The 15898-nt window shown below is 49.0% G+C and overlaps 1 protein-coding gene across 17 annotated transcripts in view; it reads right to left on the bottom strand.

Moving 5' to 3' along the window:
* The window catches only part of tns1b (tensin 1b), a 156143-nt gene that overhangs the window by 66938 nt on the left and 73307 nt on the right, over positions 1-15898 (bottom strand). For 2 of the 17 annotated variants that reach the window (XM_023841885.2, XM_023841888.2), the window contains exon 1: positions 11836-12308. The exons of the other annotated variants lie outside the window; for them this stretch is intronic. In XM_023841885.2, the coding sequence (XP_023697653.2) occupies positions 11836-11856 (21 nt within the window). In that variant the 5' untranslated portion in view covers positions 11857-12308. Of the gene's footprint in view, positions 1-11835; positions 12309-15898 lie in introns of those variants that run through there. 17 annotated transcript variants of the gene reach the window in all.

The raw sequence follows: 15898 nt of genomic DNA, 5'->3' as shown, positions 1-15898 counted from the left end.
GGTTATCTCATCATTCCCACTTGATCATCAGCACAACAAATCATCTCATTCATTTCGTAGATCTTCAAGACATGGATCAAAAAAATAAATAATTACAACGCTCCAAACATTTAAACCAGAACAAGGTTTATACTAAATTTAAAGCTCAATATCTGTCTTCATGAGGGATAATAATTCTTAAAAGTTGTAGGAGGGAGTGCCGTGCTGTCCGTCGTTTTCAGCACTGACACGGTACAGACGGCTTATCGCTAACATTGACCTCTGTCTGTTCCCTGTTAAGCTCATACAACACTATGACTAATTGCCTGTCTGTGAGTGAGCAGGAGAGGCCTGGATGCTCGCATCTGTTTTGAGTTAACGTCTCTGCGTAATTGATAGTTATTGACTTCCAATGCCCTGCCTCCTTTAAGCAGCTTGGCAGCATAAACCGGAATGTATAATCACTTTGCGCTCTCTCTCTCTCTCGCTCTCCATCATCGCTGAAATTATATTTGGAGGCTTCGCTTGTTATCTAGAAAGGTCTCAGCCTCGTCTCTGCTGGTTGGTTCCTGCCTGCATTTTCCTGACGATATATGTCAACAGGATGCTGTCTGGCACGCCAGTCATCACAGAGAATATTTAGAACATGACTAATAAAAATATGATCTCATTTTAACTGCACCCCATAACAGGATGCGAGATCAATCGCATGAACAAGCTAGATCATAATTAACAAATCCAAACTTTCATATGCAATTTTACCTCTGTATAAAACAATAATGATTGAATCTCATATCTACCAACTGTATGAAACTACTGTATAAGATGCAGAAGCTAGTTCAGCTCGTAAGATGGATTTCTGTTGATATCTGAAGGATGAACGGATCTCCAAGGTCATTATCTACAGCCATCCTCTTAAATACCCCCCTTCCTCTCTTCTTTGAGCACTCTCCGCGTGCTGGCCCCCCCTCTACCCCCACCACGCCATCACCCCCGTAACTGCACCCCTGCACCCCCACAATGACCTGCTAATCCGCCCTTCCTCGCTGCCTGGGTCTGCTCTATCTCAGGGCAGGATTCCATCCACTGACCCTGCCTCTTTCCAGGTTGGGGTGATGACAGTTTCCCCCACCTGCAATCAATAATCATTCCATCCGTGCTTTTCTTCCTTCTCTGGCTCCCCCTGTTTTCTCCACCGTGGCTCCCCTTTCCCCCGGACAGCAGGAATGTCCTGCCCTGACAAGCCTGGGCTAAAGGTCTTTCTAATCAAGGAAAAAGGAGGGTTTTCCAAGTTTTATGCAGCAGGGAGCCGGCGAATGAGCTGTGGAGGCAAACGATCCAGGTTAAGCCCGTGATAAACAGGGGGATCAAAGAGAGAAAAACACATCAATCGATAACAGAGTCAAGCGAAACTGACAACAGGGGAAGGCGTCTGAGTCTTGTTCCAATCATTGATTTCCTTTCCGGTCGGAGTTATATCTGCTTGCTATGCTGGTTAATACAAAAAACACTTTGGGGGACCTATGGGTGACATGCAGGACCGCAGGCTGTTGAAGACAGCATGAGTCACCACCCAGCCTCTTGGCAATGGACCAGAAACTCTTAGCTCACGGTGCAGGGTGGGAAAGCTCTCCGAACAGCCATAAAGGTGGAGAGCAGAAGCGAGATCGGCCCTGATAAAGCGTGAGCCATTGTGAAACGTTAACAGATTCCACGCGCTATTAACGACAACGATGGCGCTTTCCAGGAAAACTCCCCCGGCCGTGGAACTCTTCATGCTGCACAGAAGTGACGGGCAAAGCCGCACGGATAACATTTAACCTAATAATCCGGGAAACGTGAAATCCTTCGGAATCCCCCCGCAAAGCCCAATGGGACGCTGAATGGCAGAGACCCGGGAATTGTTATGGGAACGACAGGCCTGAGAGTATAGCTGGGATTCTGCCCGGGTGCAGGTGACCATTACGCCGGAGCCTCAGCTTATTTCAACGGGGGTGTCCAGCCGGTACCCAGCTGCTCGAACCCGAGGTCCTCCCGGTCCAGGGTAGGACAGGCGAAAGCAGGTAAAAGGGCTACCCATAGGCCCAGGCCATGGGGAGCAGGTGAGAGTGTAGCTGCGAGGGGGCGGGGCTGTGGGGGTGGGGGCGTGGCCTCCCGCATGGCGCTCCTGACGGCCGCTTTTCTCCACATGACCTGAGTTGGGCCTCCACGGCCCCCTAAGCAGCAAAGGCTCCTTCATGTAGCGCCAGGACCCGAGGCTCAGGGCCGACTCGCAGATTTATCGCTATTATGAGTACGCAGCCTGAGGCCCGTCAGCCTCCCCATCGGCTCACATGAATTTATCTTCATCCCCCCCCCCCACCCACACATATTTTTATCCCAGTCTCTCTTTTGTACATTTTTGCCTTCCAAGCCTCGGTAATTTCGTTACACAATCATTCACTTTAGACACGCCGATCAATGGCACCGATGGCTTTACTTTTTTTTTTGTTTTGCTTGTTTTGCTTTTTCAATGTGTTTAGGCCGTCCCATGCAGGCTGTACCCCAGTCCTGTGCCCCACGGTACCTGGGATACGTTCCAGCAACACCCCCCACTCCACCCACCCTGACCCTGCTCAGGATAATCGGCTAGAAGATGGATGGATGTGTTTGGACTGCCATTTAGTAGCTGCAGAGACGTCAGCCACGACGGGGAGGAAAAACGTGATGAAAAACATTAAAAGACGGGGCTGCAGACGATGAGATCTGCGCCGGACTGGCGTGCGAGTCAGCGGACGGGTGCGCCGTACCGCTGACGGCGCTCTGAGCGAAGGCAACATAATTAAGACTAATTGTGTTTTCGCATGCATTCCACAGATGTTTGCATTAACGACCTTAAACAGTGATCCATTACAGTTGAACAACAGGTCGTGTCAGTGGGGAATGTGGACTGGCCAGCCACTGTGATCGATTTTTTTTGAAAGCCCTTAGTGATGAAGCGAAACAATTATTAAATATAAATTAAACTACTGAAATAACAACTACAAAATCACGTATTAGCGGGGTAAGGGATGCACATCGCAGGAAAAGTTTCCGTTTTTACGCTGGCTGGGACAGTAAACTGCACCGGGATTTTAGAAATTAGCTAAACTACAGTGACGTCAGTTCCATGGAATGGCCACTGGGACACATAAAGATCGCCATGTACTGTGGGTCTGTACAGATTATTTTTTTAAAAGGTTATTTGGTTTAACAGTCAGATTTGCAGTGTAAAAACGTGAGCATTTCCAGGGGTTCCAGCGCTTGGGGGCACCCCAGTTTATGGGAATCCAGGCTGAAGCAAGACCTGACAACTGGGAACAGATTTGGCGCCGGTGATGTCGACGAGGGGAAGGGAACGCTGTCCCATGGCCAAACACACGCCGGTCACCTGAGCACAGTGCTGGGAAGGGCTGGGTGTGAGCAGACAACGTTCAGGTGCTCCAGATACCTGCCTAGCAAACGTCCGTCATCGAAGCCTGCCTGACTGACACCTCTTAATCTTGGGTTTCTTCTCCTTCCAAGATCGCCATGGTAACTGACCCCCCCTCCCCCCCTGCCTGGTTCATGTGTGGCTGGAGCATCGGGGTTGAGGGAGAAGTTCTTCCATAAAAGGCCCTGGAGCCACAGAGGCACAGAGCTGCTCCCGGCACCCCCCACCCCATCCCCCCGCCCCCAAAAGAGGCTGGACGTGGAACTGCGGCTGCCGTATGTCAGGGATGAGATGCAGGGCGCAGTCACGCTGCGGAGGTGGCCAGAGGAGCTCCTCCAGAAGCCGTCCACCATCCCAGCCATGCTCTTCCATTATCCTCAGATGGGAAATGCCCCCAGGATCTGAGACTCAGCCCCCCCACTCTCTTTCTCGTCCTGATTTACTCAGCCTGAGGGCCGGTGGGGGGGTCTATCTTTCCAATTCTGGCTGAAGACACTAAGTTATGCTGCCCCCCCCCACCAAACCTGCGAGATACGTAATATGAAACCGAACATTCGCAAGATTATGTTCCAATACAAATCGTAAAATGACCATGGGGGGGGGGGGTGGGGGGATGGGGGGGGGGGGGTGCAGGGGACAAGACAAGCCAGAAAGCAGGTACATTTTGTTTTGTCTAAAAGAGGACAAGAGGGCAGGCAGCATGGGGGGGGGGGGGGTGAGTCAATCACCAATGGCGAGGGGAGACCTCAGGACTCAGAGCACGGATCATCGACCGGGTGGTGACTGGCTGGATCTCCCATATCTCCCCTCCTCTGCTATGGTGTCCACCTCCGGAGCAGCCTGGGCGTCCGCCACAGGGAGGGCAGGTTCAGACAAGCCACTGACTGCGCAGCATTCAGCCCAGACGCATTTGGGCCACAAACAAGCAGCTAGCCCTGGAACAACGAGACATCTTTTGTCATTTTGCAAGCAGATGAGGGTGTTTAAGGCCCGGGTTCGATTTTTTCGAGCTTACATGACTGCAGGCTCAAGACTCGCTGTCAAACAATCCCCAACACCCCAGCACCACAAATACCTGATGCCAAAGATAGATGTTTCTGCGTCGCTGCAGATATAAATCTTGCTGCAACTGGCCCCTATTAAGCTCCTTCTGTGAACATCTGGCAACTCCTCCCCCATTTCCTTGCATAAAAAATAATTACGACTCCTTCCATCTAACGCATAAATATAACCCTTCCCTTACAGTACAATTTAATGCAGTATTTCAGCATATAATAAACTCTCTTTGCATTCTACTGTATTTTTTTTACCCTACCGAATCCATAATTTTTTCATAGTACACGTGAGAAATTCTTAAATATTTCCGGACATACCTTAATGAAAACATGTTACGTAATGTAAGAATGCTGAGCAAAGAATAATAGTTATTTTAAAAGGTCTAAGGAGTAAACACTGTATATTGTGTGAGCGTGTATATGTGTGTGTACACACAAACATACTTAAAGAGAGAGAGCTGTCAGAAATGATTAAATTGATTCGTTCTCAGTTTAAAATTACACACCTCACAAGTGACCCCACACGGTCTGAAAAAAACTTACGAGGTGGAAATTCACATGGAACAGAAATACGAAAGCGAGGCTGCGGAGGAGCCCAGGCAACATTTGGCCAGAGGTCACGGGTAAACACCGTTCTTGCCGTTCTGAATTTTTTCAAGCGCAGGTTAGGAAAACAGTGTCCTTGGTTTTTCTGCCGCTTCGGGCGACATCAGCGCCAGGGCGGGGCTTCCCTGCGGGGGACCCGGTCTTCATTTTGGGGGGGGGGGGAGCAAACGAGAGCACGGCAGCGGGGAAACCGCATGGCGAGAGCTGCTTGCTTTGGATAAACATTCCAGAGGGACATGCGGGCCTGATAAAATTCAAAATTCAAGATTCAAGCAACTTGTCGTCATGTGCACAGCACACAGTGAAATTCTTATTCTGTTCACTGCATGTGCTGCAGAAAGAAAAACAAAAACAGAAAACAACACCACAGTAGACAGGCATACGAAATACATGTATCTACCGTAGTCCAAGAATATATTAAGGTGAAGAAAAATATAATTACCAAGGGTCAATGACCAATAGCTTCCGTTCAAAAATCAAGAGATTATTGCCATATGCATAGTAAACAATGAACAAATATGAACATAATGCAGATATTGCAAAGAAGAGGATAATTAAGAGTAAGAAGCAGATAACTGGCTGGTGTATTGTGCCGGGTTTCAGTGTGAAACAGGAAAAACATCACCTCATTGGTTGGAGATAGAACCCACGTCAAGCCATCAATCTCGCCTGGTCCGAGAAAGCGGCCCGCGGATGCTGAGGGCTACGGCTAACTGGGCCCTATCTGCGGTTCGCGGAGAGAGGCTGCCGGCGCTGGCCCAGAAGCACCTTCCAGCGCTGGCCCAGAGGCACCTTCCAGCGCTGGCCCCGCTTAAAAGCACATGTGCGAGACATCAGAACCGCAATCCAAACACGGCCCCACGGAGCTGGAGCCCTCTCCGGGAGATTGGTTACAGACACAACAGGAGGGCCTGCCAGGCCGGGGGCCGTCCACCGCAAGGACCCTGGTTAGCGAAGCCTTCGCTAAGGCCGGGTCTCGGACAAGCTCAGCCGTCAGCATACAGGTCCCCCTGTTCAGATCCTCGCCGCTTCCTCAGAGAGGAGGATTCACAGCCGAAACAGACAGGCGCACATTGCTGTCGTCACCTTCTCTATTGAACTGGAATACAACATTCGCTGTTAAGATCTGCCAGTAAGTAAGAACACTTAGGCTAAACCAGTGTTTCTCAAACCAGTCCTTGGGGATGCCCAGATGCTCCCTCCTAGCTTCCAGTACCCCTGTAGTAGCCGTTATGTATGTGTGTGTGTATATATATATATATATACTGTATATATATATATAAAAAATGCACACATACACTCGAATGCTACAGTGTGTATAATTTATAATACTTATACACAAATCAGCACTTTGGACCTGTCTGGAGGTGTATTGGGCACCAAACAGCATTCAGCCATGCAGATTTGCATGTTCTCCTGCAGGTAAACATTGTTCTTAAAGCCATAAAGTCCCTAAATGACCAGCTGCATCACATACTATAAGGATATAATATCAGAATTACTGACATGGTGGTCTGTACTGCAAATGACCCAGGGTCGGCTTAAATATCCACCGTCTAACCTGTGCCAAGAAAAGGTGTAAAACAGCCAGGTTTCGTCGTGTTTATGTTATATGGGTTCGATTCCACATCTTTCTGAATAAGGACAAAAGGGTTACCTGAGGTCACAGCATCCAGTCCATCACAGTGGCAGGGCATGGTAAGCAGGGTAAACAGTCTGAAGATTCTGAGGCAGCCAATCATCGCGAACCAAAACCCCTCCCTAAGCTACGCACGAACATCAAACACTGGAAGGCCGATGTAAAGAACAAGATTGTGACGAAAATGGAAAATGGCATTTTCTACTCCTGCCTTTCCAACCACTGCCATTAGTCAATAACGGCCATCATAAGAGAAGGACCAGACTGCTTGATTACATGAAGCGATTTTTTCAAATCAGCCCCCATTAGCAGCAGCGATCCAGCATTCCCATTAGGGATCGTTATTTGTCTCAGTGGTTCCTCAGCCTGGAATGCTGGCATGGGAAACCAGCTGTAACTCCCCTCCCCCTCCATGTAAATCTAAAGTCTAAAACACAAGCATACTCAGATCATAAACCTTCCATAACTCCGGACAGAATGGAAACAGAACAGATAATAGTGGACAGCTATGCAAAGGGAATATTTGGTGTCTTCCTATATAGGGTGTTCCTGCTCGACGCCCTGAACTTCCTCAGATGGACACCAAACTCCTGATGGCCCAGTTCTGGATAGACAGTTGGAAAATTGATGGATGGATGGATGGATGGATGGATGGACAAATTCACTGATTCTTACTATACTCAGTCTTTCCAGTCTTCTAAAGTATTAATACTAACAAAACAGTAATAATGAAAATGAGATTAACACACAGTTATTTTGGACTGCAGTGTCGTCTGGATTAATTAGGAAAAACTATAAAACGGAATAAAGCCGGAATGAACTTTCAGGTAAGGCTTCACACGCCAACTCTGGTGAATTAAAAGCAGGATGTTTTAACAAACTCTAAATGACTTCCCCTGGGCTCACTGCAGAGCTACAAGAGCAGCCAAACCTCTTTAGCACAGCTATGTGCAAGATATCTGATCCGCTTCACATATGTATGACTTTCAACCATTTCCTCCAAAACACCGTTCGACGCGATAAAAATCCGACCGCGAGACGTTTACAATCTGGGAGTCGGGCAGCTCTGATACATACCGAAAGATTGTGAAGAGGAAGCTGTACTCACAGAAAATGACAAGACGGTGACTAAAGTGAGAGCAATGAATGATTTTAAAAGGAATTAGCGATTAAAGAATGATGAAGAACTGTTTCAGGGGCATTGCTAACATCCTAAGACATAAGGGGCTTAGCATAGAGAACAAATCTGTCCGAGGGTCATCATATTGAATTCTCCATCTCTCTCCCTGAGGTTACAATGATCGCAGCACCCTGGAGTGGGACCGATGTGATGTATGGAATTCTGAAACCGAGAGCTGGACTGTCAAAACATCTGAGCCAAACAAATCATTCCGGGCTCATCCGGATTCATCCAGGCCTTCAGCCCCAGGCTCATGACGTGTCCGAACTGTTTCATTTTGGGATGAACTTTTTTTTTTTTCAAGGTGGTAGGGGTGCAGCAGTTGCTTACAGAGACTAGATAGAGCTGAAGAAATCTGGGGAGCTGGTCCCATCTTCTGAAGCTCTGCAATCCCAATAATGAAGACTCGACAGCACTGTCCACAGCTGCCTGTTTACAAGCTGGGAAGGGGGAGTGGTATGTGCCCCCCACCCCCCCCAGTGGTCCGACATGACAGTGTCTGTTACTTATTTGTTTTCATTGTGGTTCCAGGACGACTGAGGCAGCAACGACGTCCGCGCGACCAGTCATCAGTCTTCATTAACGGCAGAGGGCAGGAACGCGGGGGGGCTGGAGCCAGGGGCTTCAAAGGAATGTCAGCAGGACACTTAGCTTGGTGCCCCCCCACAGGGGTGCTGTTAACCTGTCACTGTGCTCAGGCCCCAGCGTGTGCTCAGGCCCCAGCGTGTGCTCAGGCCCCAACGTGTGCACGCCCTCTAAGTCACCGTGACGTCGTTAATGGATGAAAAAAACACCCCGCAGCAAAATCAGAGACCCCCCCCCACCTCCGGAACGACGAGGCTCTCACATCAGCCTGTCAAACACTCGATCCTGCTGATCCAGAAGGATACGTCGGCAACGCAGAACTTATCTCACACGTCATTTCACCTTACAGATCAAATACATCCTGGAGATATTTGTCAGAAAATATGGAATGTAAACAAGGTCTCGTTACGTAAGTTGCTATATCTGTTCCAGTCAGCGATTTTTCTACCAGGTCAACACATGCGGCCTCGTGCCCACGGGCACGTGCGCAGTTCTCGTTCTAAAATGAGAAAGTCAGGCATTCCCTTATGTGTGAAGTGACCCAGCACACATCATAAGGTCAGTACAGAGTTATATAATGTTACGTAACGTGGTAGGTCGTAAGCTCACACGCACCTGCTTATGTCATCTGTTATAATGCCTTATACGTCTGCATAATGCTGTTCCTGACTACCTTTATGATGTCCTATGTACTGGGTGCTCACAGAAAGTTCTGTTATGTGTTATTATGTTCTGGGGAACCTGCCTCACAACCTGGACGCAGGACAGAGAACTTTCCACCACAGATTAGTTATGTAAAACCTAAGCAGACTGTCTGTTTAATTAATAACATAGACAGACTTCCCTTCTCTCCAAGACCAAACATGGTCCCCAAGAGCAGATCACACAAATGACCAGTAGGTGAAGGGTTCAGCCAAGACGCACGCCTCCGACAGCCTCAGCAGCTAAACCTGAACCACGTCTCTCATATAACAGACATTCACCAGGCTGGATCACACAAACCCTGCATTGTGCTACTGGATGGTTCCCTCCCACCCTGCCGCTTGAAAAAAAAAAAAGAGGGGAGCGGAAATGTGTCTGTCCACTGTACGCAATCTGGATTCGCCAGTGAAAGCCCGTATGGAGCCCGGGAGAGCAGCAGCTCCAGCTGACCGCCACCGCCGACACCAAAACAAAGAAGTAAAGAGGTGCTTTGAAGTCATAATGCATTATTATTTTGCTAATCTCATTAACTTTAATCGCATTGATTTTGAGACCATAATGTGAGAACAGTATGAGCAAAAATCGCATATAGGATTAATCGGCCCTGCCCAACCCCCGACGCTAACTGGCAGGAGCTAGGGCCCACGGGAGGAATAAATTTTACACGCGGGTGGCCCCCCCCCCTGCCCCACACACACACACACACACACACACACACACACCACGCAAATGGCCTGCAGTGTGGTGCCTCTCCATCAGCCAGGGGTGTCACTAGGTCCAAATAAATGTACACTAATTAGCTTAAATAGGTAGTGCTCATTCATTTCCATTAAGATCAGACCCCCAAAGTAAAAGCTTACCCCCCTTTTTAATAAATCTTCCTGCCAGGAGTATCTAAAGATCAGCAAAATTACAAAGGGGGGGGGGGGGCATACAGAATGCACATGATGTCATTGAGAAATCGAGACTCCTCCCCCCTGTCCATACAGCCACGCCCATACTTTACTCCTCAACTGCTCTGCCGCTTAGTAATTCTGCTGCACTATACTGGAGCGCAGCAAGACTTCTGCATCCGCCACCCGCCGTAAATCTGGACACAAAAGCTCTGCCATCCATTCCCATACACACACCCCAAACATCTCTGATGCCGATTCCTTACGTGCAGTTCCCCGTTTGCTGTGGCACCTGTGACGCATTCTGGATGCAGGGAATCAAGATGAGGAATTTTTCCCGGGACTGATAACTTAGAGAGATATGCGAGTTGTTCCAGCACAGACCACACAAAGATCACACAATGAGCGATCCTTGGGGGAAAATGACACTGCGCTCCCGATTTAATTTTAGGATTTATAGAGCGTGTTCCTCGAGTTTCCAACGCCAGGTCGAGCCGCCTGCTGTTAGCGCTCTGCTATCGCAGGTCACCGTGAAAATGGCCCATTTGTGGAGGCGGGGTGTGAACTGCCAGCCTCCCGTGCCTCAGGGAAATTCTACCTGGACGTTTTACAGTGAGCTTTATCTCCCAGCCACGGATAACAGAATTTGCTTATTTTATTGAGAAAAGCGATACTTCCTTGTTTTCTACGTAATAAACACAGCTCTCTAAATTAGATTGGGGGTGGGGGGTGGGGGGCAGCCCTGTCGGAATAACTGAGAGTCGCTGTCTGGGCCAGTTCTGCATGCTGTGACCTCTCAGATGCCTCTGAATTCACATCGGGTCAGCGGTGAGTGATGGGGGTAATTTCCTGCAGGGGCACTGTGGAGAGAGTAAAAGCCGTGGAGTGGGGGGGGGGGGGGGATAGACATCAGGGCCCCCACAGGCCAACTCATGCAGTAGGACCGGTTCGTCAACCCACAGACATGCTCTCCAATCCGAGGTCTGGGATCTTAGCCGGGATCGTTCACAACTTCTAGGTGCCTCGATCCCAGCAAGGGCAGATGGTGTGGGATGTGAGGAGAACACCCCCCCTAACGGGCTGGACCGCACTGGCAGTTACAGAAACGAGGGCAGAATGGCAGGCTCCCCCAGGGATGAGCGACATCACCGACACGCACTGGTACCACCGGCGAGAAACACATGAGCTCACTTAAACAGCACCATCCTGTTATGGTGACGGGAGCCAAGTGTGAGGAACATCCTCTGGAACCTGCCGGGGCGTCCGGGCTGACAGTAACTTTTTCTACTGCAAACATCTAAGTTCAATCAACACATACATACTCTGCCTCTACTCCAGTGTGAAGAATGTCACTACTGCAGCCAAAAGCACTTCTGCAGTATCTCTCGATTTGATCAACGCGGACAAATTCAAGGATCCAATTTCTTGTCATCCCAAATCAATTGCATCAAAGTATTCTATATGTACCTGAATGGTTAAATTCCCCTAATTTACTCAGTTTAACATATTCGGAAAGTCATTCAGTAAACATTCAGCTCTGTCTGACTTTTTTCATTCAGGCTACCGTCGGACACATCTGACAGCACTTAGCAATCCGTTTACTTTCCCTCGCGTGGAACATGCAAACACGCGGCAAGGGCCGTGACCCAGCAGCCCGCTCGGTCCGCCGGCGGAGAGAGCCGGAATTCCAGGCATACCTGAGGATGGCCCCGGCCCCGAGAGTGCAGACGGGGGCGGCTGCTTACCTGGAACACGGCCGTGGCCATCCTCGCGTTCCGGTCTAGCGGCTCATTCTGCCCCCGGGGCGAGCAGAGCTGCTGCTGCCGCAGTCAAGAACCGGGGAGGGGGGGGAAGTTCTCAGGACAGCGGAGAGCGGACGACAGAGCAATTGAGAGCACACCTCTTCAAGCTGACGGCGGGGAGGGGGTAAGTCCGGGGGGCTCGTGCTAAAAATCAGAGAGCACAGTCTTGCCCGTAAATGCCTCTGCCGTCTGCTTTCGCTGCTCTAAAAAGTCCTCCTCTTTTTTCAGCCCCTCTTCTTGTCAGGAGAAGGAAAAAAACAAACGAAACAAAAAAAAAACTACTATATATGGCCAGGAGCAGCCAGGAGGTTCGATCCTGTTCCGCCACCCAAAAAGTTGAGGAGAGCTCAGCGCTTGAAGCAGAAAAGTGTGGCTCCGGGAAAATCCTGCTTCACCATCCCCTCTCTCTCTCTCTCTCTCTCTCTCCACCCCCCCCCCCCCCTTCTCTCCCTCTCTCTCTCTCGTGCTTTCTCTCTCTCTCTCTGTCAGAAACACCCTCTCTTCTCAGTGCACACACTCTCATGAAGGGGCTGGGGATGGAGTGCATGTGGGGGGTCGGGGGGGGGGGGGGGGTCGTCAGCCAACAATATGCAAAGCTGGAATTCCGTGGGATACAGCGGCCGCAGCCGCGTCTGACATGACGCCTCCTGCCTCCTCCTCCCCCTGCCCCCACTGTTATCAACTTCTCAGTTTACAGGTTAAACTTGAGTCGACAGGCCCTGAGTCGCCCCCTGCTGGCGACCCCCCGCCAGCGGCACGCTGACCCCCGCTGAGGAGCAGCCTGCTGTCCTCCTCATCTGCCACGCTCACCAACACGACACTGCCCTAGCACTACTGAAATCATCCCTGTCTCAATATAAATATCTGCAATAAACCACTCAGCGGGTTAGGATCCTATGCCTGTGATTGGAACGTAACCGGTTCAAATCCCAGTGTCAGCAGACTTTTGTCACTGTCGGGTCCCTGTGCTCCAGGGAACGACCCTTCTCTCACAAAAAATATACACTGCTTTGGATAAAAGCATCCCCTAAATAAATAAATAATAATGTAAACAACTTTATCATAGAGGATGAACATGAGAGCACTGGCACTTTACTCACTGTGCAATGAGCAGCACCCAGGCAGGCTAACTACGGTACAGTCAATACACCCGAAAATAATGAAATCACACATCAAAAACAGAGACAATTCACAGGCTTTATAAACCCTAAACACCGAGTGCTGGCCCGTTTCACAGAGCATTCCTTTTATTGCCTCATTTTGTCTACTAGTCTAGACCAAATGAAATCACTTGAAAGCATAATTAATTTAAGCTTTAAAGAAAGCTGCGAAAAATCCCGCCGGCTCAGTCTGCAGATATTAAAGCTCCTTTTTATGTGTTCCGGAGCGTTCCGTAACGCTGCAAGGGCGAAATGCGCCAGAGTGCCGACGATGGCGCTTTACGTTCTGTGGCTTGTGCCGGCGCATTCGCCAAAACGCCACCGCAGCCCCAGCGGACACCTCAAAGACCCTGAGGAACGCATCACGGGGAAATCCAGCATTTTACGGCAGGCTTCAGGCAATCGTGGCATATCTCCGTATCAGATCAGCTGACACGGACCGTTTTCCTCCGACCGTGGACAATATGGCACAGCAGGGGCGTCAGAGGTCTCGTCCATATTCACAGGTTATCTGTTCTGCTCCGCATCTCCATGCATGCGTGCGATAATCGCACGTCGAGGTACCTAAAAAACAAAGGGGCCACTGTCGAGGCCCCGGAGGAGGCTTCGCTCGCAGCCCAATTCCCCGTCTACGTCGAGGAGAAAGGGGGGGGGGGTGTGCGGCCCACATCCCAAGAGTTGCCAGAATGACTGCACCATTATGCGGCGGATTTACAGGAATGGAAATCCGAGCCGAGCGCGGACGGAGCCCGGGCAGGCTCGCGGCAGAGGCCGATTCGCTTTATTTACGATAAAGTCCTCGTACGGAAATGCTGGCCGTGCTGCGGACGTCGGCAGGGTTATTAAACCCACGCACCTGTTTCCAATCTTCATATCGGGCAGCCATTATCTCCGCAGCAAATACAACAAATGTCCAGAGAAATGCACGTGTGAGCCAGGAAAATACCCCGAATGCACAAAGATTGAGCACAGAGCACCAGAAACGTCGTTATTCAACTACAAAAGGATCGTCGCAATCTTAAAAGGACATTAAAGGGGTACCGGCAGGTTGCCACCTTAATTTCCCTGTGCTCATTTCAGTTACAGTACATTTACTTTGTAGCACAATACATCCATCACAAGCCATAGATACACAGTGAGTAATTGTGGCAGTAAAAACATAGTTTTCAAAATATACATAAGTCACTGGGATTGGTTCAGAGTATATAAGTAATCACACAATGGAGGCATTGTTCAGGTCAACATTACCAGTGGGTGCACATGTGCATGTTATAACTAGATGCTGTAAGATTTTCAAGTCCGTAACAAAGGAAACACTTCTATTACGGCGGTACATTCATCCTCTAATCACAAAGATCCAGCCTGCTTTTAAATCCAGCCTTTATCGCATGTGTGTGTGTGTGTATCTGTGTGTAGATGTGTATATGGAAAGATTCCGTCTGCATAGGGACAGACCTGAAAAAACAGATGTCACAGGGATGTCCCTACAAGTTGAACACCTGTTTCAAATAAAAAAGTGCAAAAACCATTTGCGAGTTTTGGTGGTTTGTGTTTACGTATTGCTAATTACGCTACACACAATAGGAGGCAGCCGCAAGGTCCCCGCAAAGCAACTGATGCATGATACGCATGCGTGCATAAATATTTCTGTTTTCCCATCTTGAGTCTGCTTCTTGGTCGTCGCTCCCCCTGCTGTTTCTAATAAAAGCTGTCTGCAGTCTTTCAGGTTGACGTTCAATGCAGTGAAATGTGGGAAAAACAAGTGCTGAGTTTCTGGCCACTGAAGTATAGAGAGATAGGACACAAACATTAAATGGCCTGTTCTAGGAATTCTAGAAGCCAGACCTCAGAAGAGCACTTGAATGATTCTTAGAACTGTTCTTCAACAACGCTGGACAGCCAATCACATGCTCAGGCAGACCCTTGCTGCATGAGTGGTAGAGATAACAGCCTATCATAGTACAGAAAATATTATTGTTGGGGAGCATCATTCTAAATAAAGACCTTGGCTACGTTCAAGCCACTAAGGAATGCTGTCATTTATAACACTTCAACATTGGCTAATGACTTAGATTGAAACATATGGTCCTTTTATTGGGATATATAGTGTATAGTACTTTTATCACTATTCAAAGAATAAATATCCACAAAGTCTTGGTATGTCCTCATCAATCTGCATGCATCACATAAACATTAAGCTGAAGAGTGTTTAAAAGAAATCCATTGATATCTATTTGAGAAAGAACTGATAAAGTGCACAGAGAGCATTCCCTCCCATAAGTGCAGTCCTGCACCCCGGCCCGCCCCCACTGGTTGAGAAGCAGCAGACCTCAGCTGTTAAAACACAGCCCCAGTCCCAATAAAAATGCATCGGACAGAAAGTACAGCCATCTAAATGAGGGCGTGCGCTCCGGAACACCGGGAGCCCAGCCTGGATTTGTTTGAGTGCAGTGGAACGTCACTAATGTCTTGGATGTTAGCTAACCCCCCCTTGGGGTCGACATTCTGCCCCATATCCAAGTCGCAGGCCCTGTTAGCGCAGAGGAACTTAACCTTGCCGCACAAGTCCCTCACGCTGGGTGGTGCTCAGGAAGAAAGCAACACGACTCACACGGCACCTGACTTTACAGCCGTCCTCGTCTGCAGACGGCCTAACTGTACAGGCGCTGTGCGTCTCATTCCAGAAGGATTAACAACAACAACAAGGATCTCTCTGGCTATTCAATGATGTTATCTAACAGGCCCTAATGTGCAATAATCTATCGGACGATAAACTGTTTTTAACGTCTTATGTGAATAAAAGCTAGACGAATGTAGATTAACAAATACAGCGTGACGAATGGCTA

Source organism: Paramormyrops kingsleyae, chromosome 16, assembly GCF_048594095.1.
Source record: "Paramormyrops kingsleyae isolate MSU_618 chromosome 16, PKINGS_0.4, whole genome shotgun sequence".
NCBI lineage: Eukaryota > Metazoa > Chordata > Actinopteri > Osteoglossiformes > Mormyridae > Paramormyrops > Paramormyrops kingsleyae.
Note: the sequence above shows the minus strand (reverse complement) of the source record. Positions and strands in the feature narration are given on the sequence as shown.